The 25,360-nt window shown below is 45.6% G+C and overlaps 3 protein-coding genes and 1 long non-coding RNA gene across 5 annotated transcripts; 2 read left to right on the top strand and 2 right to left on the bottom strand.

Annotated features, from left to right (window-relative positions):
- Positions 1-423: 423 nt before the first annotated feature.
- Positions 424-2,054, bottom strand: LOC141022865 (uncharacterized). The gene is made up of 3 exons (XM_073499139.1): positions 1,676-2,054; positions 1,372-1,583; positions 424-1,275 (listed from the first exon to the last, which is right to left on the bottom strand). The coding sequence occupies exons 1-3, from the start codon at positions 2,052-2,054 to the stop codon at positions 424-426; spliced, it is 1,443 nt and encodes a 480-aa protein (XP_073355240.1).
- Positions 2,055-4,127: 2,073 nt separating this feature from the next.
- On the top strand, positions 4,128-7,369 carry LOC109773872 (uncharacterized). Its single transcript, XM_020332601.4, has 6 exons — positions 4,128-4,221; positions 4,330-4,401; positions 4,501-4,703; positions 5,004-6,649; positions 6,862-7,225; positions 7,343-7,369. The coding sequence occupies exons 1-6, from the start codon at positions 4,128-4,130 to the stop codon at positions 7,367-7,369; spliced, it is 2,406 nt and encodes an 801-aa protein (XP_020188190.4).
- A 2,963-nt stretch (positions 7,370-10,332) lies between these two features.
- LOC109773871 (uncharacterized) lies at positions 10,333-19,430 on the bottom strand. The gene is made up of 2 exons (XR_005757471.2): positions 18,868-19,430; positions 10,333-11,593 (listed from the first exon to the last, which is right to left on the bottom strand). It is a non-coding gene; the product is annotated as an uncharacterized lncRNA (long non-coding RNA).
- LOC109773858 (uncharacterized) lies at positions 11,625-18,592 on the top strand. 2 transcript variants are annotated; one of them, XM_020332586.3, is made up of 5 exons: positions 11,634-13,456; positions 13,562-13,663; positions 13,901-14,995; positions 15,262-17,947; positions 18,162-18,592. In XM_020332586.3, the coding sequence occupies exons 3-4, from the start codon at positions 14,774-14,776 to the stop codon at positions 16,930-16,932; spliced, it is 1,893 nt and encodes a 630-aa protein (XP_020188175.1). In that variant the 5' UTR covers positions 11,634-13,456; positions 13,562-13,663; positions 13,901-14,773; the 3' UTR covers positions 16,933-17,947; positions 18,162-18,592. The 2 variants fall into 2 exon arrangements, with proteins under 2 accessions (XP_073356491.1, XP_020188175.1); XM_073500390.1 differs by lacking the exon at positions 18,162-18,592 and having other exon boundaries at positions 11,625-13,456; positions 15,262-15,528.
- Positions 19,431-25,360: the final 5,930 nt, after the last annotated feature.

Genomic DNA, 25,360 nt, shown 5'->3' on the forward strand with positions numbered 1-25,360 from the left:
TTGATGCTGATCCTCTTGGAGCTCTTGTTGATGCTGATCCTGTTGCAGGTGCTGGTGAAGACCTGGCTGCTCCTGCTGAAACTGTTGATGTTGAACCTCTCTTATTTGCTGCTGTTTTTCTGTTCCTCATTGCTTTAGGAGGTGGAGCAGATGATGCTGGCATCTGTGCAGTTTGCTGTTGAGGTGGTGGTTGTGGAGGTGGATGTGTAGCACTAGAGGAACCCCTAAAAATTTCTCTATTCTCCTGCATGACAAAATTAAATTAGTTAGTAAATAGACCAGAAGTAAAATAATTAAACAAAGAATGCATCATTTTTGAATGACCTGATGTAAGTTCTTTCTCATCTCAAGACTAGGTTTTAGAGCTTTCCCACAGTTTGTATATCTGTGGCCTTGTAGACCACAATTGCTGCATGTAATTGTTCACATCCTGCTTGTGTCCTTTGGTGCAGGCACCTCAAACTGGCCCTTTCTCCTAGCTGTCTGTTTCTTGCCTGCTTTTTCTTTGAACACTGGGGGCTCAATATCCTGAGTATGGGTGTCAGGCCAGAATTCAGGACCAGGGACAGGGTACACTATGTCTTTGTATGCTTCAATATATAGTGGTTTTTTGAAAAATTCATGCACATAGTCCTCTGGGTGCATGTGAAGTTTGCTCATTGCTGCTATTGCATGACTGCATGTCACACCTGTCATGTCCCACCTCCTGCAGTCACATGATTTAGTAGCTATGTTCACACAATACTGATTTTCAGCACTAGACACTTGCCAGATGTCAGAACCAGCCCTATGTGCCTCACAAAATTTGGCATATTTCTTATTCTCCTCTAGTTTCTCTGAATAGTTGGGTGTGATCATCCACCTGCTGTTCTCTGTTTTTTCCCTAGTCTTCTGCCTTTTGATCATCTGCTTAGTCCTAATTCCTTCAAACATAGTCCTAATTGGTTTGGCCCTAACATCAAGGATCATTTTGTTGAAAACCTCACTAAGGTTGTTCACAACAAGATCAGTTTTGCAATTGTAATCCATTGCAGACCTACACCAAGTCTCCTTTGGAATTTTTTTAAGCCACTTCCAGGCATCCTCACACTCTGCTTTAAGCTCTGCCATTGCTAATTCATGGCCATGTTTGGTGAATGAGTAGCTAGCCTGATCTACTAGCTTCTTTAGTTCTGCTCCTCTGAAACCAGCTGACTGAAAATTTGCATATATGTGCCTGAGGCAGTATCTCTGAGGGGAATCAGGGAACACCTCATTTATAGCCTTAAGATGACCCTGATTGTAAATTAATAACCATGGTCATGAACAAAAAGAAATAAAGCTACTAATAACAATATATATCTGAACTACTGGCTAAGATAGGGTGCATACCTTTTGCCTGTCAGAAATAATGGTGTAGGTTCCAAATTTGCTACCACTTCCAATGCAACATCTTAGCTGGGTTAGGAACCATGTCCAACTCTCTGAATCTTCCTTATCAACCACACCAAAGGCTATGGGGTAGATGTTGTTGTTGCCATCTCTTCCTGTGGCTGCAAGAATTTGTTGTCCAGTAGTTAGCTTGATGAAGCAACCATCAAGCCCTGCATCCATACCCAAATTAGCTACCATAAATGTACAACAAGATATTTTGAACAAAATGCAGTTATATATTTACTTATAAAGGGCCTGCAACCATTAAGAAATCCTTGCTTTGATGCATGCAAGCAGTAGAACATGTACTTAAATCTAGGAGTTGGGGCAGGGTTTTCTGGGTCCTCAAATGTTGTAACTACACACCTGCTACCAGGGTTTGTATCAAGAACTGCTTGTAGGTAGTCCCTCAGTCTATAGTACTGCTCCTTCTGGTCACCTTGTACAACCTTAATAGCCTTCCTCCTTGCCTTATAGGCCACACTCTTTGATACATCAACTGAAAACTTGACTTTGCTGTTTTTAATAAGAGAATCCACAGGTGCTCTAGGATCTGCTCTAAGGGAAGGCTCAACTGCTTTGGAAAGCCACTTAGTAGTAACCTTTGTGTTCTCTGCTGATGCTGGACAAGTGTGCTCCATGTTACACTTCTTAATGCAAAATGTTCTTTCATGAGCTATCCTGGAGGCACACATGTAAAATTCACATCCATGCTCTCTCTGTGAACACCAAACAATAATTCTTGTTGGAGTGTTCCTATGGTAGTGAAAAGACCTCAAAGTCCTTATATGAAAATCTCTTAATGCTTCTCTGAACTGGTAAACACTATCAAATCACAAGCTCTTGCACAAGAGTAAATGTGAATTGGGAATTGAGGGGTCAAAATATAGCCTTTCCTTCATCTTTTTCTTACTACTCTTTGTCTTTGGCTTCTTCATGAGGTATGGTAGTTCAACTTCATCTTCTTCTTCCTCATCACTTATGCCTGCATCACCAGCAAAACAAAACTCATCTGCTTCAGGAAACCAATCTTCAAAACGTTTTATCTCAACCTCATTGTGACATCTGCTAGTTGGACCAGGATTCTTCACATGTTTCACAATAGAAGTAGTTTGCAATGTTGTATCCTCTTCAGAGGCACACTCTATTTCCATTTGTTGAACAGCTTCAGCACTCCCATCTGAATGAACTGAATGCTCAGAACAAAATTCAGACACTTCAGTGTCTCCTTCAAAGTGGTTCAAATCTGCCTCTCTTTGAATCCTGCTCCTCTCAAGCTGAGCCTTTCTATCATCTATCTGATTCTGAAGCTCAGATTGCTCCACAACCATTTTCACACAGCAGCTCTCTCGAGTGTTCATGTAATTCTCATTAGCCTGTGTACTAATTCCAGGTTCAACATCTCTCACAACCCTTATGTTCACAACCTTGACATGATGAAAATACTCCAACATTTCATGAACACTAGCTTCATTACCTAAATATTTTACTCTTTCAGATCCAATTTCCTCCTCCTTCACATAGTACATGTAATCACTGTCCCCATACCCTTCACTAGCAATGAGTGATTGTAGAGTAAGCAAAGAAATATCTGACTCAAATATACCCCTTTTCACAGGGTTTCTTCCTTCTAAATGAAACCATATATCCCACTTCTGGTCAGCCAAACTGCACAAATAAGTGCTCATGAATTAAATTGAAATTGACTGAGCTACAACTGCAATACAGTTTACTACACATGTCCAACTAACAAAAACAAACACATCTTACTAATCTGCCAGATTGAAGCAGCTAACCAAAGGCCCAGCAGATGATACTTGCATACCTGCAACCAATTGGCGATGACTGGGAGAGCGGTGCCTCCGGCTGCTGCGAGCCAGCCTGCGTTGAGAAACTGGTGCTCCCCAACCAATTATCGACTGAGCCGCTGGCCATCAGTGGAGGCGCGTCCAAACTTGTGTCAACGCCGCCAGCGTCGCCGCCGCCAACGCCGCCAGCCTCCGGAATCAACGACGACATGGCAGCCGCCACCTAGTTCAGAGAGAGGGAGAGGAGGGAGAGAGTGAAGCGAGAGGGGAACGGCAGATCTTGACCCGCACCCGACCGACAGCCGCCGTTCCGACAGGCGGACGGGCCGTTAACGGCCGTCAACGCGCGGCGGCCGTCCGTTGCCTGCGTGGCAACTGATTCGTGGGCCCAACCGGTCAGATTCGGGGTTAGCGCGGGCGAAACGAGCGCTTACACGAGTTGGTAGTTTTTTGCCACGGTTTAGGACAAATTTGGTAGTTTTCCGCACAAAAACGTAAAGTGGTAGTTTTCTGTCACAAGTCCGTGAAATGTGGTAGTTTTTGGTTAAATACTCGTCTTACGGGATGCCAGCCCATCACTATTTTTTTCCCAATTTTTGGCATGCCAAAACTCAAAAAACAAATACTTCTGAATTTGGCAGGGCAACTGACTAGAACATAAATTCTCTAATGCACTTTATGTTTTTGTTGCAGACTAATAAGAGTACAATTTTGTTCACTATGAACCATATGGTGCATAAGCTTGCAAAAGACATTATGTGTGACTTATATGGTACAATGGAGACATCTTTTCAACAAGAATTATGCTCTAATAAGGACTGCCGCTATGTACTTCTCACTGATTTGAAGTTATCCAATAAATTGTCTGCCCGCACAAGGGCGCTACGTTGTGTGGGCTCTGGCAAAATGGAACTCAGCGATGATTCGTTTTCATATTCCAGGTGCCTGCGTGTCTTGGAGTTGAATGACAGCTTGATGCTGAACTTACCAAATTATATCTGTCAGTTGAGGCATTTGGGATATCTTAATTTATCAGGCTGCTCTGGACTAGTTATTATACCGAAGTCACTTGGAGATCTATTAAATTTGTTGTATATTAATTTGTCAGGCTGCTCTGGACTAATACATCTACCTGAATCATTTGGAAAGCTAATAAATTTGGCACATATTGACTTATCAGGTTGCTCTGGACTAGTAAATATATCGGAATCATTTGGGAAGCTGAAAAAATTGTTGCATATTGACTTAACAAGATGCTCTGGACTTGTAAATTTGCCAGATTCATTTGGGAAGCTGACTAGTTTGAAGCATATAGATTTATCAGACTGCTCCGGACTAGAAAAACTGCCGCAATCATTCGGGAAGCTAACAAACTTGATGCACATCAACTTATCACGGTGCTCTGGAATAGTTACTCTGCCTCCGTTGCTTGGGAAGCTGATATATTTGCTGCACATCAACCTATCAGGCTGCTCTGGATTGGTAAACTTACCGGAATCATTTGGGAACCTCATAAATTTGGTGCATATCAACTTGTCAGGCTGCTGTGGGCTATTAAATCTGCCTGAGTCATTCGGGAATCTAGTAAATTTGTTGCACATTGATTTATCATGTTGCCATGGACTAGATAAACTGCCGGAATCATTCAGGAAGCTCAAATTTTTGGTACACCTAGACCTATCATTCTGGTCTTGTTTTGAAGGGGTCCAGAAAGCTCTTGCTGGCCTTACCAATCTCCAGCACTTGAACTTGTCACACCCTTGCTGTTATCTTGCTCAACAGCAGTCCTGTCTCGAAGGACTAAAAGATGTTCTGGGCCAGCTCACCAAAATAGAGTATTTGAACCTATCCATGTTCCTGAATCCTATCTTTTACTCAGAGTCAGTAGAGCGAACTCATGGAATTATTGAACGTATCAGTGGCTTTTCCAGTCTGGAACATTTGGATTTGTCTCATAATAGATTTCTACATGATCTACCTGAAAGTTTAGGTGAACTCAACAATCTGCAAACACTGGACCTCTCAGGCTGCATTAGACTGAAGAGCATAGCCAAAAGGATAGGTGAAATCAGGTCTCTCCAGTCAATAAATGTGAGGAACTGCCGCAGTTTGAAAAGTTGTGAGCTTGTGGTTAAACCTGATAACGGAGAAGCATATAGGAACACAAGCATTGTTGAGCTCGAGAATGCAAACTTGGAAGAGCTTGAGATAAGCTGTCTTGAAAACGTGAAGTCTGCAGAACAGGCAGAGCAAATCAGAATGGCACTGGAAGGAAAAATTGAAAAGTTGAAACTTTGCTGGACTGTGGGCTCCCAAGTATCCATGGAGGGCAATACCCTGTTAGGAGAATTACTGCCGTCATATCTGCAGTGCCTTGAACTACATGGTTATAGTGGCGAGACCCGCCTTTCTGCATGGTGGACATCAACCTCATACTGGTGGACATCAACTGCATCTTCCTGTGTCTCTACTCTTGTAGAGGTTACAGTTGAGGGTTTCCTGAGGTGCAGCCGCCCACCACCACTGTGTTTGTTACTAAACCTGCGACGAGCAGTTTTCAGAAGGATGGCTAGCATTACAAGATTCGACGTCAATGACCTCACTGATGGAAACCGAGCAGCAATCCATCGACTCCCCAAGTTCACTCTAGAGTTGGATGATATGGAAAGCCTGGAAGAGTTCAAAACAACATATGACAGAAGAGGTAAGGAGTGTGTGCTCCCGGCCATTGGTGAACTGGTTATTACGGGGTGCCCCAAGTTGTGCTTTGGACCTTTCACGCCTAGAGCTCGGAGGTTGGTGATCTCAGACTGCAGCAAACTAATGGTTTATTCCTGGTGGAACAGAGGAGGCCAGAGTGTGGAAACCCCTATTACCTCTGTTTTAGTAAATGAACTGGTGGTCAAAAACTGCAACCTAGCTCTATATAACTGGACTTTGCTTCACAGCCTCCCTGGCCTCTATAGTTTAACTGTCAAAGATTGCCGTGATCTGAAGACTTTACCACGGACTTTACCACATACTATTGAGGCCCTATCCTCCCTCCAGTCACTATGCTTGTCTAATTGCTGGATCGAGCCACTAGAACAACACTTGGGTGACCTCACCTCTCTCCGGGAACTAAAGATCGCGTCCTGCAATATGTTCAAGGGATTCACGCGGAGTTTGCAAAGGCTCACCTCCCTTGGGTCAATGCATCTTATTGACTGCAACAGTATCACATCACTGCCGGACTGGTTAGGAGATCTCACCAATCTTGAGAAGCTTGCCATCCACAGATGCCCTGCCATTGAATCTTTGCCGGGCAGCATAAATAAACTAACCAACCTGAAAGATCTGCATATTTTGGACTGCCCAAAACTGAAGGGCTGGTGTGAAAGGGAGGAGAACAAGAAAATAATGGCTCACATCCAACCAAACTATGATGAGTATGTACCATTTTACTCTTATGTTTCACTTCTTTCAGTCGTTACTGTTCCCAACTATTCCAGTCCTGTGGTAATACATTCCTTGTGTTGATTCATGCTTTTTATCTTTTGTGTGATCATGCAGAATTCCTTTCGCACGAATAAAAGGCCCATTGCTAATCTGAACTTTAACAGTAGCTAACGAAGGTGTGTGTGCATTGTTTATTCTGCAGAGAGCATGGTACTAGCAGTAGCAGGCCAGGCAACATGGACGAGGGCTATGAGGAGGGTGAATTGGAGGACTGGTTGGATGGCGTGGAGGAGGAGGAGCCAGAGGCAGAGGCAGTATCGACGGATGCAGTGGAGAATCCAGTGGCGACAGGCAACACGGATGTTGTAGTAGAGGAGGAGAAATCGGAGGCAGCATTGACGGATGCGTCGAAGAATTCAGTGGTGACAGACAAGGCGGATGTCGTAGCGGAGGAGGAAGCGGAGGCAGTATTGCCGGATGCAGTGGACAATTCAGTGGTGACAGGCAACAGGGATGCTGTAGAGGAGGAGGCGACGAGGGATGTGGACGCAGCAGCGGCAGCTGATGTATGCTTGGAGTTGCGGTTGGGACTGCCCAGTAATGAAGAAGCGGTCCACATCAGAGAAGAAGATGAAATTTCTCTACGGCTGTATTTATAACACTCGTGTTCTTATTTCTTTCAGTCACGCAGATACACATTTTTTCTTTGATCGTGTTTATTGGTCATACATCATTGTACATAATTGCAGCGGCCATTGCTTCTCTAAACTGGAGAGTTGGCCGAGCTTATCGCTACAGGAAAAGGAAAAATCACGATTTAGTTAAATGTTTTCGTGGCAGAAAGCCAATCTTTTGAATCACAATGGTTGCAAACTTGCAATGTAGCAAGTCATGGTATGGGTGACGATGACACCAGTGTTTCGCGAAGCAAGCATCGCGATTAGCGAGCTAAAATTGGAATTCCTCAAGCGAATGCCATGGATGGCCGGAGGAGAACGTCCGAGAGCGGATGAGAACAACGGCATGGGGATTAATTAGAAGGAGAAGTACCTCAAGCAGATCGAGCGGCCGCTGCCGGCTTGCTCGTAGAAGAGTCGATCAAGGGAGAGATCGAGGAAGACGAAGCCGGCAAGGCAGTCTATTTACGGTCGGGGGCGGGCTGAATTAGCCGAGGGCATTTCCTATTTGACGCCCGCGTCGTCAAGCTGTCGCTATAGTGTAGTGGGCCGGCCCAACTCCAGCAGCGCACAAGCTGCTTTTCGATTCGGTTCGCACCTGTTTGTTGCGGTTTTCCCCTAAAAAAAAAGTTTGTTGCGGTTTTCCTGTTGTTCCCCTGTCAGTTTCCGTGGGTATAGCCCGGTATTCTTCGGTTTTATTTTTCATTTTTTTTGGACACTAGTAAGCTTGCACGTACAACGCACGATAACGCAGTAGAAAATTGTTTTCTCATTCATCTAGTTATGACTGGCCATAAAAAATATAAACTATTGACATAACAATCTCAAATATACATATAATTTATTGTGATGTTTCTTGCACGTTTCTTCATGTTTCTTTAGTAGTGACATAACAATCTCAAATGTAAACTATCGCTCACAAGAAAGAAATCATCCTCGTAGCGGCTTTTCCTTTAAAAAAATATTGCAAATGATAATCTCTTTTACGGTTATCTTACTGGAATCTATAATCATGTTCTGCAAATGATAACTATTAGGGAACGAAAACAGATACCTAAGACCTTTAGGGCATGTCCAACGCGGGCGCTTATGATCGGTGCCAGGATCTAATTCCCGTCCGTTTTAGCCACGTAGGCATGATTCCCGGTCTATTCCCTAGTGTCGCTGCCTAACGACGCGCCCGGCGCTTCGTCCAAATTCTCTGTACGCTAGGTGGGCCTTTGTTTGTTTTTTAATCATCTAAGCGTCTCATAATTGCTCACTGCGTTGGAGGATAGGCTCTTAGGTGGGCGCTTCATGTCGTGAAAATCCCAAATCATTCCTTAAGCGTCTACATAAGCATCTCTGCATTGTAGATGCCCTTAGTTGTGGAAGGAAGCAACGATGGTGGTGGCTCCTACATCCTCGAAGACAGTGAAACCGGGACTCCAAAATATCGTCGTTTCCATGTCATGTGTTCAAGGTCTGCTTGGAAGGGAGGTACTTAAATAATTAGACAATAATAATACTTTTGCTATTTGATTCATATCAACTCATAGAGTACGATAGAAAAGTGCAATCAAAAACAGATAACAAGAAAATGACATTTAAACACTATTACTACTCACACACGTGCTTTTTTGGTATTCCAAACTGCAAGAGCACTATGAGCCTTGTATCCATCTGTTTATATAGAAGCATTTGTGGATAAGAATGGATCAACCAAATTATGACAAAGAAACAAAATTGTATACAGAGTTATAAAAAGGAAATAAATCGAAGGGGTCTCCAACCTGGGTTGGGGAAACCTATCAAACATGCAATCCAAACAAGCTAAAAGCCAATGAAACCGATGCTCTCACCAAAAGCATGGGGGAAGCTTGCATGTGGTTGGCAGTAAGGTGCAGAGGTTGAGGTTGTTGCACCAATCACCCATGCAAAATTCAGAATTTTCCAAAATTAAGGATTTTATATGACGTTGTCGGACACATATCATCGACAATGAAAGAGTGACACTCGACAACGCAAGGCACAGAATATTACAAGAAATTTTAATTTACAATCTACAAATAGTTATCCCAGTGGAAAACTTGCAAGCATCAAAATATAGGACATCGTGGATCAAATTTTGAATAATATTCTTATTGCAGTACGGTGAGAGCAAAATAGGACACAAAGGGTAAATAGCAGACATGAATATTTCACCGTATGGAGTATTCAACTCTTAATGAGCATGGCAAAAATGAGCATGGCTGCATTTAGTTGAAGATGCTCTAGGCAAAGTGTGAAATTCATTTGAAAAATCTGAAAACACATAGTTGTCATACCATTGCCTTAGGTACTGAACACACATATCCAAAACATCTGAAATCTGTTTTCCATAGTTCTTCGTGGTACACAGCCAAATCGTTAACTTATTCGTATATTCCATTACTAATTTGATTGTGCACAGAAATTTTTGGACCCCATTTAGAACATAGGCAGTAGCACTATAAGCCTGTGATGCATACTGTGTATAATTTCTACAGCATGTGTAAGTAAAATGCAATATGATCCGTCACCAAATTATCAAAGACATGGAGGCTGAAAAACAGAGAATATAGAAGACAGAAATAATTGAGTTTTTTTTGTGACTCGAATTGAGATAAATATATAAACATTCAAATAAAGTTTATTTATGACTCCAGAAATAAAAAGCTAGAAGTACCACCGGCACTAATTTTTTTAATGCATACTGTCCATACACTGTTAATGCTATACTACCTTGGTTGTCAACTCTAATATATTAGATGATAGACATATTTGTGCTTACAAATGAGAATAACAAAACAATACACTATAGAGACCGTTCCTGTCTCTTGCAAGTTAGGATGTGAACAAAATAGGAGTAACCAATTTTCTCAATTTGGGCACCTGACCTCCGACTAAAAGGAGCACGTGCATCAACATAGCAAAGCGATGAAGGCCTATGGCAAACCAAACTGAGAACCACCTTGGTGAATAGAAAATCAAGCAAATAAGAAATTCCTATACATTATTGAACCATGCTGAAGTTCACGTGTACAGGGTATGTTTTTAGAAATAATCAAGGGGCAAAGTTCACTTTGAATTTTACCTTGCAGACTGAGCTTTGATTTATGAAATTCCATACATCATTGGACCATGCTGAACTTCATGTGCACAGGGTATGTTTTCAGATAACTAAACCTTCTCACCACCTTACATGTCATCTTATATAAATCTACAAAGTTTCCTAATCTGAACTAAACAGCTTTGAAACAAACTAAAAAATTATCAGCATCTGAATTAAACATTTGTGAAAGAAACTAAAAAAATCAAAATCTGAGCACATGTATGCCTAAAAAATCACAGCAAAAAACGCATTTGCTGATTAATCCATCCTAAAAAGTCTAAACTATATTGGAAACAATGTAGTTGTTGATTCACGGAGCCATCATTTTCCAGATTGGGTCTCACAATGTAGGAAAAGACCTTTCAGAATTTTAGACGGTATTCGGATCCTTATAGTTGGACTTGTACGCATCAGTCAGAGTCGTTCAGATTTTGGTCAGTTAGCTTTAGGAGAAACGTACTCAAACAATATTTGAGTCAGCAAATATTCATCTTAATAGTAAGGCACAATATTCATTAAGTTCCTATTATGGTTCTTCGTACCAACACTACAACCTAGAAGAGTAAATCATACAACTATGTCCGAAACTTGACATCATACAGTGTGAAAGAAGAAATTAAACGGACAAAAATATATACATACCTTTACCCTTTAACTGTGTTTAGAAGTATTCAATCCATTCCTGGGATAAAAAAAGCTTTCTAATTCACCACGTCAATCCAGTGTGGTGCAAAAAATAAATCTCCACTATAATCCCCCAAACAACAAAATACACATGTGAATTATGTTCTCATGCGATAGCCAAGTCCATCTAACTGAACAAACAAAACTATAGAGGTACTCGGATATAGTGATCAATGTGTTTGTGGTGGCTGTACGGAGTGTTAACAGCAAGATTGGGGATGACGTGGCCGCACGAGAAGCGAGAGAAATCAGGTAGAAGATTCAGATATAGAAGTACAGATATAAATAGATAGATTTTTCATAGATTAATCTTGGTCGTGAGATTTCCAACAATACTACTCCAGTGGCCGCTGAAGATGGATACGTGCACCAGCTCGAGCGTGTGCCAACGTCCGAACAGGGAGGAGCTGCTCCCGCTGCTCCAACGCAAAGACAACAACCACCACGACAACAATGCAGGTCTGCAGATAAAGAACTTATTAATCCTGAGATCAAGTTCCTGATCTTTGTGATTTGCACAACACCTTTATGAAAGTGCTTCTTATCCATGCGGTAGCACAAGAGGAGCGAATGGCGGCGACCGCGATCTACGCTCGCGCCCATAGGTAGTAGAGGAGGAGCGGCAGGCGGCAGCGGCGACCCGCACTCGCGCCCATGGGGCAGCAGAGGAGGAGCGGCAGGTGGCAGCGGCAATCCACGCTCGCGTCCATGGGGCAACAGTAGGCGGCAGCGGTCCTTGGGGCATCAGAAAAGTAACCGCAAGGCATTTATTTACAACAACTAAGGCAAAGGCCAGAGAGAAAATTACGGGATTACTATCCTCACTAATTGAGTACCAAGAGGTGCGCGTGGTGGTTACGATATACCCCCATTAATTGTGGACAAAGAGGTGCGCGAGGTGGTCTGCCCCAGCAGAACATTTAATCTGAACCATTAACTTGTGTGGCAAACTATTGATGTAATATAGACTCGGATTTGATTTAATTAGATTGATCCGACATCCTGATAATTCCGTGTACAGTTGTTGGTGTAGCTGTAGGGGAGTCTATGTTTGCTTTTTTAATAGTACTGTAGATGTAGAAGTGTAGATTTTTCTTTTTTCTTCCTTTCTTCATTTTCTGGGTTTCAATTTTTTTCCTAATACAACTATATTATTCTCTTTGTGTGTCCATTGATTTAGGGAAGAATACTTTTTTTACGGGGAGATTTAGGGAAGAATACTGTTAATAAGCCTTAATGCTGCTAATAGTTTAGGGATTTCTCGCAAAGCAATATAGCTGCCGAATTAACCCTAGTATATTCTGCTATTGATTGGTCTTTCAATGTGTCATACGCATTGTTTCAGTCTTCACAAACAAAACGAAAACATCATTATTTTGAGATTGTGTATCATATTTGTATTTGTGACCAAGCTGTCCGCATTCAAATGCGCATCTGGCATCTCCAATGTCTTACTTCGACTTGAGAAAAGAAAAAAACATATGGGATGATCAATATTTATCTCCATCTTCCCTGTTTGTGCGATAATCGCACGTCAAGCATGCTGGAGAAAACTAAGATAAGCTTCCAGTAGCAGCAGCTGTTTCTTTGGTACTCCAGGTCCGTTAACGGTGAGCTTGATCGCCTCACCTGGAAGAATTTGAATTTCATGATGCATCCCCCTGATTATAAGTCGAAGTGCACCAAACACCAAACACGTACGAAACAGCTCATGTGCCATGGGTACATCGGTGCACCGGTCATAGCAAGCACAGGATGCCTCCTCCACCAACCGTGAAACGAGGCAATTATTGTTGCTTACAGAAGTACTGTTGAGGCAACAGTGTTCACTGTCGACTCTCAACTTTATTCATTGCACATAGCCTCAACAGCCTTGTTTTGCAGTGCGGTAGTTATTGTTCAATGAGTAGTTCTTGCCAGTGGCCTGCACAGCTCCAGCTGGTTCCTTTCCCCTAGCTTTGCTCCGCCATCCGGGAGGTGGGCGAACGATCCTCTGCCCCCTGCGCTGCATCATCCCCGTCCCATTGCTGGCTCGAATCGAAGCTTCTTGCTTTTGGGTGGAGGGGCTAGAAGCAGCCATGGCCCAAGCCATTGTCCAAAGCTCATGCAGAAAGCTCAGAGCCGCCATCGCCGTCGGAGACAAGGCCACCGGCAATTTGCAGGAAATAATGGAGACGCTGGAGGTCATACACCCGCTGCTGGCGGACGCCGAGATGCGGTGTCTTCGTTTTAGGTGTGATGCCCCCAAAGAGAAATCGGAAGAAATGGAAACTACGCCGGAAGCCATACAGCCGCTGCTGGAGGATGCCCCCCAGCAAATGGAGGTATGTTACTTCACCATCCTTAAACATTTTGAAGAAAAGCTCAGGTCCTGTCATAGCTAGGCTACGAGATCTATAGGTCACTGAATACGCGAACTTGGCCTGCAGGGGAAGAAGGTGCGGGACTGGCTGCGGCGGGTCGTGAAGGCCGCCTACAACATCTTGGACGAGTTGCAAGACACAATGACACCACCTGCACCCGCGCGAAAGGTATGTACCCGAGTCTATTCATTTTCTGTCTACCGTCCGAGCACTCCTTGGCTCTTTGCAGACCCTCCATTCCTAAAAATAAGGCGTATTTTGTTTCGTTAAGGCTTGCATTTGACCAATAATTACTCTATAAATATAAGGTTTTATGACATGAAATTTGTGTCACTAGATCCGTATTTAAAAGTACTCTGTTATGATAGTGATTTTGTATCACATAAAAGAACCGATTCTCTGCAGTTCATGAAGATGATGCCGCGTGCCAAAGTCCTCAAGAAGAAGAATCTCATGGCCGATAAGATGGAGAAGATAAAAGAAGAAGTCTACAAGCTATGGGTCGACATGGATGAATTTAATCTTATGTCACCTAGTTCCGATGCAAGGATCGAGCCACCACTTATTTATGTAACAGAGGACCCAAAGATTGGAAGGGAGTTAAACAAATACAGATCATAATGGAAAGTATATCTGTGAAAAAAAGGGCACCACATTACAGTTCAAATTGGTGGGTGCCAGGATGGCAGCAAGACAAGATTAGCACGAATGGTTTTCAACCATACCCGATTCAAAGACTACTCTAGGGTATGGATCCAATGCTCCAGAAATCTTCACTTGCATCAGATAGGGAAGTCCATAATTTCTCAGGTATCAGGGGAAGAGATCAACGGTGGTTCCGATGACAACATGGAGTATGTGAGCAAGCGCCTTCACCAATTACTTGATGATAGTATTAAGGTACTTGTTGTTTTAGATGGCATATGGCTATCACGGCATGATTGCGAAGAGTTGCAGGGTATGTTAAGGGAAGGGAGCGATCGTGGTGAGGTAATCTTGATAGCGACGGACACTGGAGAAATGCATTTTCGGAGTTATAGTGAATCGAGTGAGGACATGTGCTGGACGATTATCAAGCAACGAAGTCACTTTGAAGGTAGATTGTTTGACAAACAAGAGTTGGAGCAGATTGGTGTAGATATTGCAAAGAAGTGTGAGGGTTCACAGTTGGTAGCTGAAATGCTTGGTGGCGTGCTTCTCTACAAAGATGCTACAGGATGGGCATAAGTATTGAACAGTGATATATGCGAAGATGGCCAAAACGGTGAGCCATTCCTCATGTTAGCATACACTAGTATGCCGCCGAGCTTACGGCTATGCTTTACTTACTTTGCGATGTTCCAAAATGGTCACACTATAGCCAAAGATGATCTGATTTATCAATGGACTTCTCTCGGTCTTATTGAGCAATCCGACAGATTCTCCGCGATACACGTTGGTGAGCAGTATATTTCAATGCTTCTGGGCATGTCACTTCTTCAAACAACAATGCCGGTTTCGGTGAGTTACTCCATACTATGTTTAAAAGACTTTGGGCTTAATTTGTTTGCTTCTAATATTTGCCATGCCAAAACAAATTGGCACTCAATCGTTTTACTCCTAAATTTTGAATGCCCATACTTTGGCTTGGCAGAATTACTGGTTAGGTCTAATTGGATGCCAGCCCATCACTATTTATTTATTTCCAAACATTTGGCATGCCTAAAATTTTACCTCTGAATTTGGCAGGGCAACATATATTTAACACGCTTATACTCTTGTTGCAGACTAGTGGAAGTGCTGATAAGAGTACAACCTGGTTCACTGTAAACCATATGGTGCATGACCTTGCAAAACAAGTTATGCATGACATATATGATACAAAGGAGACGTCTTATCAGCAGGAATTATGCTCTAATAATGACTGCCGCTATGTACTGCTTACCGATTTGAAGTTATCCAGTAAATTGTCTGCCCAAATAAGGGCTCTACGTTGTGTTGGCTCTGGCAAAATGGACCTCAGCGATGATTCATTTTCATTTTCCAAGTGCTTGAGTGTCTTGGATTTAAATGGCACCTCGATGCTGAACTTACCAAATTCTATCTGTCAGTTGAGGCATTTGGGATATCTTAATTTATCAGGCTGCTCTGGACTACTCAATCTACCGGATTCACTTGGAGATCTACTAAATCTGTTGTATATTGATTTATCAGGCTGCTGCGGAGTAAGAAATCTACCTGATTCAGTTGGGAAGCTAATTAATTTGGCGCATATTGACTTATCAGGTTGCTCTGGACTTGTAAATTTGCCAGATTCATTTGGGAAGCTGAAAAATTTGTTGCATATTGACTTATCAAGATGCCCTGGACTTGTAAATTTGCCAGATTCATTTGGGAAGCTGACTAGTTTGAAGCATATCGATTTATCAGACTGCTCTGAACTAGAAAAACTGCCGCAATCATTCGGGAAGCTAACAAATTTGGTGCACATCAACTTATCACGGTGCTCTGGAATAGTTAGTCTATCTCCGTCTTTTGGGAAGCTAATGTATTTGCTGCATATCAACCTATCAGACTGCTCTGGATTGGTAAACTTACCAGAATCATTTGGGAACCTCACAAATTTGGTGCATATCAATTTTTCAGGCTGCTGTGGGCTATTAAATCTGCCTGAGTCATTCGGGAATCTAATAAATTTGCTGCACATTGATTTATCATGTTGCCATGGACTAGGTAAACTGCCGGAATCATTCGGGAAGCTGAAAAATTTGGTACACCTAGATTTATCATTCTGGTCTTGTTTTGAAGGGGTCGAGAAAGCTCTTGGTGGCCTTACCAATCTCCAGCACCTGAACTTGTCACACCCTTGCTGTTATCTTGCTCAACAGCAGTCCTGTCTCGAAGGACTAAAAGATGCTCTGGGCCAGCTCACCAAAATAGAGTATTTGAACCTATCTATGTTCCTGAATCCTATCTTTTACTCAGAGTCAGTAGAGCGAACTCATGGAATTATTGAACGTATCAGTGGCTTTTCCAGTCTGGAACATTTGGATTTGTCTCATAATAGATTTCTACATGATCTACCTGAAAGTTTAGGTGAACTCAACAATCTGCAAACACTGGACCTCTCAGGCTGCATTAGACTGAAGAGCATAGCCAAAAGGATAGGTGAAATCAGGTCTCTCCAGTCAATAAATGTGAGGAACTGCCGCAGTTTGAAAAGTTGTGAGCTTGTGGTTAAACCTGATAACGGAGAAGCATATAGGAACACAAACATTGTTGAGCTCGAGAATGCAAACTTGGAAGAGCTTGAGATAAGCTGTCTTGAAAACGTGAAATCTACTGAAGATGCAAGGCAAATACGTAGGTCACTGGGAGGAGCTGCTCAGAAGTGGAAACTTTGTTGGACTGCGGGCTCCCAAGGATCCATGGACGTCAATGCTCTGTTAGGAGAATAGTGCCACTATATCTGGAGGGCCTTGAGCTACATGGTTACAATGGCGAGACCTGCCTTTCAACCTGGTTGACATCAACCATAACTTATCGTTTTGATACTCTTGTAGAGGTTACCATTGAGGCCATCTCGAGGTGCAGCCGCCCACCACCACTGTGTTTGTTACTAAACCTCCGACGAGCAGTTTTCAGAAGGATGGCTAGCATCACAAGATTCGACATCAATGACCTCACTGGTGAATACCGAACAACACTCAATCGACTCCCCAAGTTGACCCTAGAGTTGGATGATATGGAAAGCCTGGAAGAGTTCAAGACAACATACGACAGAAATGGTAAGGAGTGTATGCTCCCGGCCATTGGTGAGCTGGTGATTACGAAATGTAACAAGGTGTGCTTCGTACCTTTCACGCCTAGAGCTTGGAAATTGGTGATCTCAGAGTGCAGCAAACTAATGGTCCATTCCAGAGGAGGGCACCCTTGTACCTCTGTTTCAGTAAATGAACTGGTGGTGAAGAACTGCAAGAAAACTCTATATAACTGGCATTTGCTTCACAGCCTCCCAGGCCTCCGTAGTTTAACTGTCAAAGATTGCGACAATGTGTGGACTATACCAGATACTATGGAGGCCCTATCCTCCCTCCAATCTCTATGCTTGTCCAATTGCCGGGTGGACAAAGTACAGCACTTGGCAGACCTCACCTGTCTCCGGGAACTGAAGATTGTGTCCTGCGAAGGGATCAATGGGTTCATGCAGAGTTTGCAAGGACTCACCTCCCTTGGGTCGATGCATCTTAGTGACTGCGACAGTATCACATCACTGCCGGAATGGTTAGGAGATCTCACCAATCTTGAGAAGCTTGCCATCCACAGATGCCCTGCCATGGAATCTTTGCCGAGCAGCATAAATAAACTGACCAACCTGAAGGATCTGCGTATTTTGGATTGTCCAAAATTGAAGAGCTGGTGTGAAAGGAGGGAGAACAAGAAAAGAATGGCTCACATCCGACCAGACTATGAGTATGTACCACATTGCTCTTACTTTCACTTCTTTCAGTCCTTACTGTTCCTAACTATTCCAGTCCTATCCTAGGTTACACATTCTTTGTGTTGATTCATGCTTTTTATCTTTTGCGTGGTCTTGCAGAATTCCTTCACAGTAATAGAAGGCCCATTTCTAATCTGAACTTCAAGAGTAGCTAACCAAGGTGTGTGTGCATTGTTTATTCTGCAGAGAACATGGTACTAGCAGGCCAGGCAGCAAGGACGAGGGCAATGCGGAGGGTGAATTGGAGAAGGACTGGTCGGATGTCGTGGAGGAGGACTGGTCGGACGTCGTGGAGGAGGAGGAGCCAGAGGCAGTATCGACGGATGCAGTGGAGAATTCAGTGATGACAGACACCACAAATGTTGTAGAGGAGGTGACGAGGGATGTGGACGCAGCAGTGGCAGCTGATGTATGCTTGGAGTTGCGATTGGGACTGCCCATAAATGAAGAAGCGGTCCGTATCGAAGAAGAAGGAGATGAAATTTCTCTACGACTGTATTTATAACATTGTGTTCTTCTTTCTTTCTACTGTACTACTTTTTGGTCACACAGATGGACATTTTTCTTGGATGGACACGCACAGTTACATCGATTTGGTTATGCTTTGATCGTGTTTACTGGCCTGCAGAACTTCTCTTGTATTCACATCTATTATCTATTACTACAGTACTAAATAATTACGGCTGATGATCATAGTAATCTATAATGAAGTACTGTAGTTCTATGTGTAGTGTGTAGGCGCGTCATGGATGGCCGATATCGGCTATGGACGCCCAGTGGCCGCCATAGTAACCTAACGAGTGCTCTCCGAAGCTGTTTGGTTCAGACAAACGGAGCAGAACGCCGGAGAGCAGATGAGGAACAATGTCATGGCGATTCGAAGGAGCAGTACCTCATGCCGAGAGTGGGGTCGGCGACCGCCGCTGCTGCGCTGCTCGTGAAGTAGCGTTGAAGGAGGGAGAGGTAGACGCTCTCTGTCGCCGCCGGCGCCGCCGCACGGCTCGATGGAGAAGATTTGGGGGCGGAGGGATACACAGCAGAGGAGCAGAGGCGTCGATCTGAACGGAGCCCTCCGGACCGGAAGACGAAGCCGGTACCGCAATTATTATTATTTTGATTGAGGGGTTGCTTTTTTCTTTTTCTTTTTTTGAATGTTGATAGTTCTACCAAATTCATTGATCGGGAGAAAGAAGGTTGGTCCAGTTTATGAGGGAAACCGGACCCAAAAACCATACAAACAGCGCCTTTCGGCAGCAGCACACACAACACATATCCTCACGAGCCACGGGTCCCTTTAACCGGATCCATCTCCAGGACGATGCCCCCAAGAGATAACACGACGCCGAATGGCGCCGCCATCGTCCGATCTAAACTAGATCAAGAGTTTCCCCCGGAGCACATTGGGAAAGGCAAGGTAAGAGCAGCTACATCGATGCCTCCAACGAGGAAGCGACACCCGAAAGCGCCGCCATCGACGGCTCCGGCCACAACCGGAGTACGACTTTCGCCGGCAGTCTCACCTGCATAGCCCGAACCCAAGATCCGATCAGCCTACACATCAAACCACTATCCCTGCCTCCACGGCCAACCGCACCTCCCCGACGAGCTCGACGTGCTTCCAACCTTGCATCCACACCCCCCACTGGACAGAGGATGCAACCCCTAGCGGCGCCATTCGTCTCCCATCGGAAGGATGCAACCAAGCACCACGCCATTCGTCTCCTCGAGGATGCAACGCCTGCCGGCCATTCATCTCCCGACGGAGGATGCAACACCCGCAGCGAGGCCATTCCTCTCCCTCCAGCCACCACCATCACGGCCTCCCACCCGAAGCAGCATCGAGCACACCGAACCACCAAACAGAAGGATGCAACACCAGGCGAGGTGCCATTCATCTCCCACAGCCTCGCCCGTACGGCCAACAGAAACCAGATCGAGCCCTGCTGCCTGCGGACCTCCCATGCGCGGGCCCGGCCGCCAACGCCCCAGCACAGCCGCGACCCCAACACACCAGATCCGGGCCGCCAGAGCCACGGCGCGGCATCTAGGCGCCAGATCCGGATCCCCGGCGCGCGAGCACGGCGCCTCCCTGCACAGCCAAGCCGCTCCTCCGGACGCGGTCACCCCGCCACAGCGCGCGCCCTCGAGACGCCAGATCCGCGCGAGCGGGAGACCTCGCGCGCCCACGGCTCCTACGCCGCGACCTGCCTCCTCCTCATGCCAAAGGCGCGCGCGCTGGCCACCCCTCCGCCATGGCGTGCCGAGCAGCGCCGGCCCGCGCACAGCCCCTCGCGCTTGCCTCCTCCGCTTGGCGCCGCTACCCCGCGCAGCCCACCTCGCGAGCGGGAGTGGAAGAGCCCGCCGCCACCGACACCACACGGGCTTTGCCCGGGCGGCGCTCGCCGGCGGCGGCGGGGGAGGAGGGGAGGATGGGTGGCGGCGGTGCCCGGATGCTAGGGTTAGCGCCCGGGCCGCTCGGGGGGAGCGACACGGGGCTCGGAGATGCTTTTTCTTTTCTTGGAGGGGGGAATAGCCTGAAGCGCCTGCAATGTTGGAAACGTGACATGCACCCGCACCCATGTGTGCAACGAGGCAGTTCGAGTCCTACGGCGCCCACGCTCCCACGCACGTCGTCTCCGCCCATGTAGCCACGCACGGCGTGATCTTCGATTCTGTTGTAACAGTAGGCCACTACTCCTCATGAGCATCAGTGTATATAAACACTTGTAACCTGCGATGATGAATATACAGAGAGTTCATCTATCTTACTTGGTATCAGAGCCCGCCACTGTCACCACACCCGGCCCCTTCCCCGTCGCTGTCTCACCTCCCACACCGCCTCGATCCTCCTCGGATCACGCGCCTGAGTCGTCACCTGGCGCGACCCCGCCACTTCCCTCCCCAGCCTGCGCTTCCGCCACTCCCATAGCGCCAGTTCAGCCGCGCCTACCCCCGCGCGCCGTCTGGATATAGCCACCCACGAACCTGCACCCCATGCATACGCGCTCCAAGTCCGGGTTTTCCCTTCCAAAAACACAAGTCAGTCTCTCTGTCACCACGCCGATCAGCGCCATTCCTTCATCCTACTGCGCTGCACTTAAGGATCCGAACTGGGCCGCTGCTATGCTTGATGAATATAATGCATTGTTGCGAAATGACACTTGGTCGTTGGTCTCTCGTCCTGCAGGTGCTAATGTGGTGAGCGGGAAATGGATATTCCGATACAAGTACAACACGGACGGCTCCTTGGCTTGGTACAAGGCGTGATGGGTGCTCCGCGGCTTCACCCAACAAGCCGGGGTTGACTACGGTGAGACGTTCAGTCCCGTCGTCAAGCCCGCCACTATCCACGTCGTCCTCAGCCTCGCCACCAGTAGCTCGTGGCCCATACATCAACTCGACGTCAAGAATGCCTTCCTCCATGGGCATCTCGCCGAGACGGTGTACAGCATGCAGCCCGCTGGCTTCGTTGACGCGGCGCGCCCTCGGGACGTGTGTCGTCTCAACCGGTCGCTCTACGGGCTCAAGCAAGCTCCGCGGGCGTGGTTCTCGCAGTTCACTTCGTACCTCTACACCCTCGGCTTCCAGGGCTCCAAAGCAGACTCCTCCCTATTTTCGCTTCATCGCGGTGCTGCCACGGCTTACCTACTTCTCTACGTAGATGATATTATCCTCACCGCCAGCACACCTGTTGGGGAACGTAGCATGCAATTTCAAAAAATTCCTATGATCACGCAAGATCTATCTAGGAGATGCATAGCAACGAGAGGGGGAGAGTGTGTCCACGTACCCTCGTAGACCGAAAGCGAAAGCGTTAGGTTAACGCGGTTGATGTAATCAAATGTCTTCATGATCCAACCGATCTAGTACCGAACGTATGGCACCTCCGAGTTCAGCACACGCTCAGCTCGATGACGTCCCTCGAACTCTTGATCCAGCAGAGGGTCGAGGGAGAGTTCCGTCAGAACGACGGCGTGGTGACGGTGATGGTGATGTGATCCGCGCAGGCCTTCGCCTAAGCACTGCGACGCTATGACCAGAGGAGTAAACTATGGAGGGGGGCACCGCACACGGCTAAGAGAACAATTGATGTGCCTTTGGGGTGCCCCACCCCCGTATATAAAGGAGGGGAGAGGTCGGCCAGGAGGCGGCGCGCCATGGGGGGAGTCCTACTAGGACTCCACTCCTAGTAGGATTCGCCCCTCCCCCCTTTCCTTTCTTCCACCGGAGGGAAAAGGAAGGAGAGGGAGAGGGAGAGGAAAGGGGGGCCGCGCCCTCTCCTCCTTGTCCTATTCGGACTCCCTAGGAGGGGGGCGCGCGCCACCCTCCGCGGGCTTCCCTCTCTCTCCCTTAGGCCCATGTAGGCCCAATACTTCCCCAATGGGTTCCGGTAACACCTCGATACTCCGGAAAAATACCCGAACCACTCGAAACCATTCCGATGTCCGAATACTACCTTCCAATATATGAATATTTACCTCTCGACCATTTCGAGACTCCTTGTCATGTCCGTGATCTCATCAGGGACTCCGAACAAACTTCGGTCACCAAAACACATAACTCATAATACAAATCGTCATCGAACGTTAAGCGTGCGGACCCTACGGGTTCGAGAACTATGTAGACATGACCGAGACACATCTCCGGTCAATAACCAATAGCGGAACCTGGATGCTCATATTGGTTCCTACATATTCTACGAAGATCTTTATTGGTCAAACCGCAATAACAACATACGTTATTCCCTTTGTCATCGGTATGTTACTTGCCCGAGATTCGGTCGTCGGTATCATCATACCTAGTTCAATCTCGTTACCGGCAAGTCTCTTTACTCGTTCTGTAATGCATCATCCTGTAACTAACTCATTAGTCACATTGCTTGCAAGACTTATAGTGATGTGCATTACCGAGAGGGCCCAGAGATACCTCTCCGATACTCGGAGTGACAAATCTTAATCTCGATATATGCCAACCCAACAAACACATTCGGAGACACCTGCAGAGCTTCTTTATAATCACCCAGTTACGTTGTGACGTTTGATAGCACACTAGGTGTTCCTCTGGTATTCGGGAGTTGCATAATCTCATAGTCAGAGGAATATGTATAAGTCATGAAGAAAGCAATAACAATAAAACTTAACGATCATTATGCTAAGCTAACGGATGGGTCTTGTCCATCACATCATTCTCTAATGATGTGATCCCGTTCATCAAATGACAACACATGTCTATGGTCAGGAAACTTAACCATCTTTGATTAACGAGCTAGTCAAGTAGAGGCATACTAGGGACACTCTCTTTTGTCTATGTATTCACACATGTACTAAGTTTCCTGGTTAATACAATTCTAGCATGAATAATAAACATTTATGATGATATAAGGAAATATAAATAACAAGTTTATTATTGCCTCTAGGGCATATTTCCTTCAGTCTCCCACTTGCACTAGTGTCAATAATCTAGATTACATAGTAATGATTCTAACACCCATGGCGTCTTGGTGCTGATCATGTTTTGCTCGTGGAAGAGGCTTAGTCAACGGGTCTGCAACATTCAGATCCGTATGTATTTTGAAAATTTCTATGTCTCCCTCATTGACTTGATCGCGGATGGAGGTGATGGTGATGTGATCCGCGCAGGGCTTCGCCTAAGCACTACGACGCTATGACCGGAGGAGTAAACTGTGGAGGGGGGCACCGCACACGCCTAAAATAACAATTGATGTGCCTTTGGGGTGCCCCCCGCCCTCGTATATAAAGGAGGGGAGGAGGAGGCCGGCCAGGAGGGGGCGCCCCATGGGGGGGAGTCCTACTAGGACTCCACTCCTAGTAGGATTTGCCCCCTCCCCCCCTTTTCCTTTCTTCCACCGGAGGGAAAGAGAGGGAGATGGAGAGGAAAGGGGGGCCGCACCCCCTCCTCCTTGTCCTATTCGGACTTCCTAGGAGGGAGGCACGCGCCACCCCCCCCCCCCCCCCCCGCGGGCTTCCCTCTCTCTCCCTTAGGCCCATGTAGGCCCAATACTTCCCCAGGGGGTTCCGGTAACCCCTCGGTACTCCGAAAAAATACCCGAACCACTCGAAACCATTCCGATGTCCGAATACTACCTTCCAATATATGAATCTTTACCTCTCGACCATTTCGAGACTCCTCGTCATGTCCGTGATCTCATCAGGGACTCCGAACAAACTTCGGTCACCAAAACACATAACTCATAATACAAATCGTCATCGAACGTTAAGCGTGCGGACCCTATGGGTTCGAGAACTATGTAGACATGACCGAGACACATCTCCGGTCAATAACCAATAGCGGAACCTGGATGCTCATAATGGTTCCTACATATTCTATGAAGATATTTATCGGTCAAACCACAATAACAACATACGTTATTCCTTTTGTCATCGATATGTTACTTGCCCGAGATTCGATCATCGGTATCATCATACCTAGTTCAATCTCGTTACCGGCAAGTCTCTTTACTCGTTCTGTAATGCATCATCCCATAACTAACTCATTAGTCACATTGCTTGCAAGGCTTATAGTGATGTGCATTACCGAGAGGGCCCAAAGATACCTCTCCGATACTCGGAGTGACAAATCCTAATCTCGACCTATGCCAACCCAACAAACACCTTCGGAGACACCTGTAGAGCATCTTTATAATCACCCAATTATGTTGTGACGTTTGATAGCACACAAGGTGTTCCTCTGGTATTTGGGAGTTGCATAATCTCATAGTCAGAGGAATATGTATAAGTCATGAAGAAAGCAATAGCAATAAAACTTAACGATCATTATGCTAAGCTAACGGATGGGTCTTGTCCATCACATCATTCTCTAATGATGTGATCCCGTTCATCAAATGACAACACCTGTCTATGGTCAGGAAACTTAACCATCTTTAATTAACGAGCTAGTCAAGTAGAGGCATACTAGGGGCACTCTCGTTTGTCTATGTATTCACACATGTACTAAGTTTCCTGGTTAATACAATTCTAGCATGAATAATAAACATTTATCATGATATAAGGAAATATAAATAACAAGTTTATTATTGCCTCTAGGGCATATTTCCTTCAGTCTCCCACTTGCACTAGTGTCAATAATCTAGATTACATAGTAATCTATCTAACACCCATGGAGTCTTGGTGCTGATCATGTTTTGCTCGTGGAAGAGGCTTAGTCAACGGGTCTGTATGATACGTCTCCAACGTATCTATAATTTTTGATTGTTCCATGCTATTATATTATCCATCTTGGATGTTTTATGGGCTTTACTATGCACTTTTATATTATTTTTGGGACTAACCTATTGGCCCAGAGCCCAGTGCCAGTTCCTGTTTTTTCCCTTGTTTCAGTGTTTCGAAGAAAAGGAATATCAAACG

The sequence above is a fragment of the Aegilops tauschii genome, chromosome 5 (assembly GCF_002575655.3).
Source record: "Aegilops tauschii subsp. strangulata cultivar AL8/78 chromosome 5, Aet v6.0, whole genome shotgun sequence".
NCBI classification, from domain to species: domain Eukaryota; kingdom Viridiplantae; phylum Streptophyta; class Magnoliopsida; order Poales; family Poaceae; genus Aegilops; species Aegilops tauschii.

What these genes read in the sequence shown, in the direction of transcription:
- LOC141022865 (XM_073499139.1), bottom strand. Translation starts at nt 2,054, where the DNA reads ATGGAGCACACTTGTCCAGCATCAGCAGAGAACACAAAGGTTACTACT. An exon ending in AAAGCAAGGATTTCTTAATG is followed by an intron (nt 1,584 to 1,675) that starts GTTGCAGGCCCT and finishes GTATGGATGCAG; the next exon opens with GGCTTGATGGTTGCTTCATC. An exon ending in TTATTTCTGACAGGCAAAAG is followed by an intron (nt 1,276 to 1,371) that starts GTATGCACCCTA and finishes ATTTACAATCAG; the next exon opens with GGTCATCTTAAGGCTATAAA.
- LOC109773858 (XM_020332586.3), top strand. Translation starts at nt 14,774, where the DNA reads ATGTTAGCATACACTAGTATGCCGCCGAGCTTACGGCTATGCTTTACT. An exon ending in AAACAACAATGCCGGTTTCG is followed by an intron (nt 14,996 to 15,261) that starts GTGAGTTACTCC and finishes CTCTTGTTGCAG; the next exon opens with ACTAGTGGAAGTGCTGATAA.
- LOC109773872 (XM_020332601.4), top strand. Translation starts at nt 4,128, where the DNA reads ATGGAACTCAGCGATGATTCGTTTTCATATTCCAGGTGCCTGCGTGTC. An exon ending in GAACTTACCAAATTATATCT is followed by an intron (nt 4,222 to 4,329) that starts GTCAGTTGAGGC and finishes TTAATTTGTCAG; the next exon opens with GCTGCTCTGGACTAATACAT. An exon ending in ACGCAGCAGCGGCAGCTGAT is followed by an intron (nt 7,226 to 7,342) that starts GTATGCTTGGAG and finishes TATTTCTTTCAG; the next exon opens with TCACGCAGATACACATTTTT.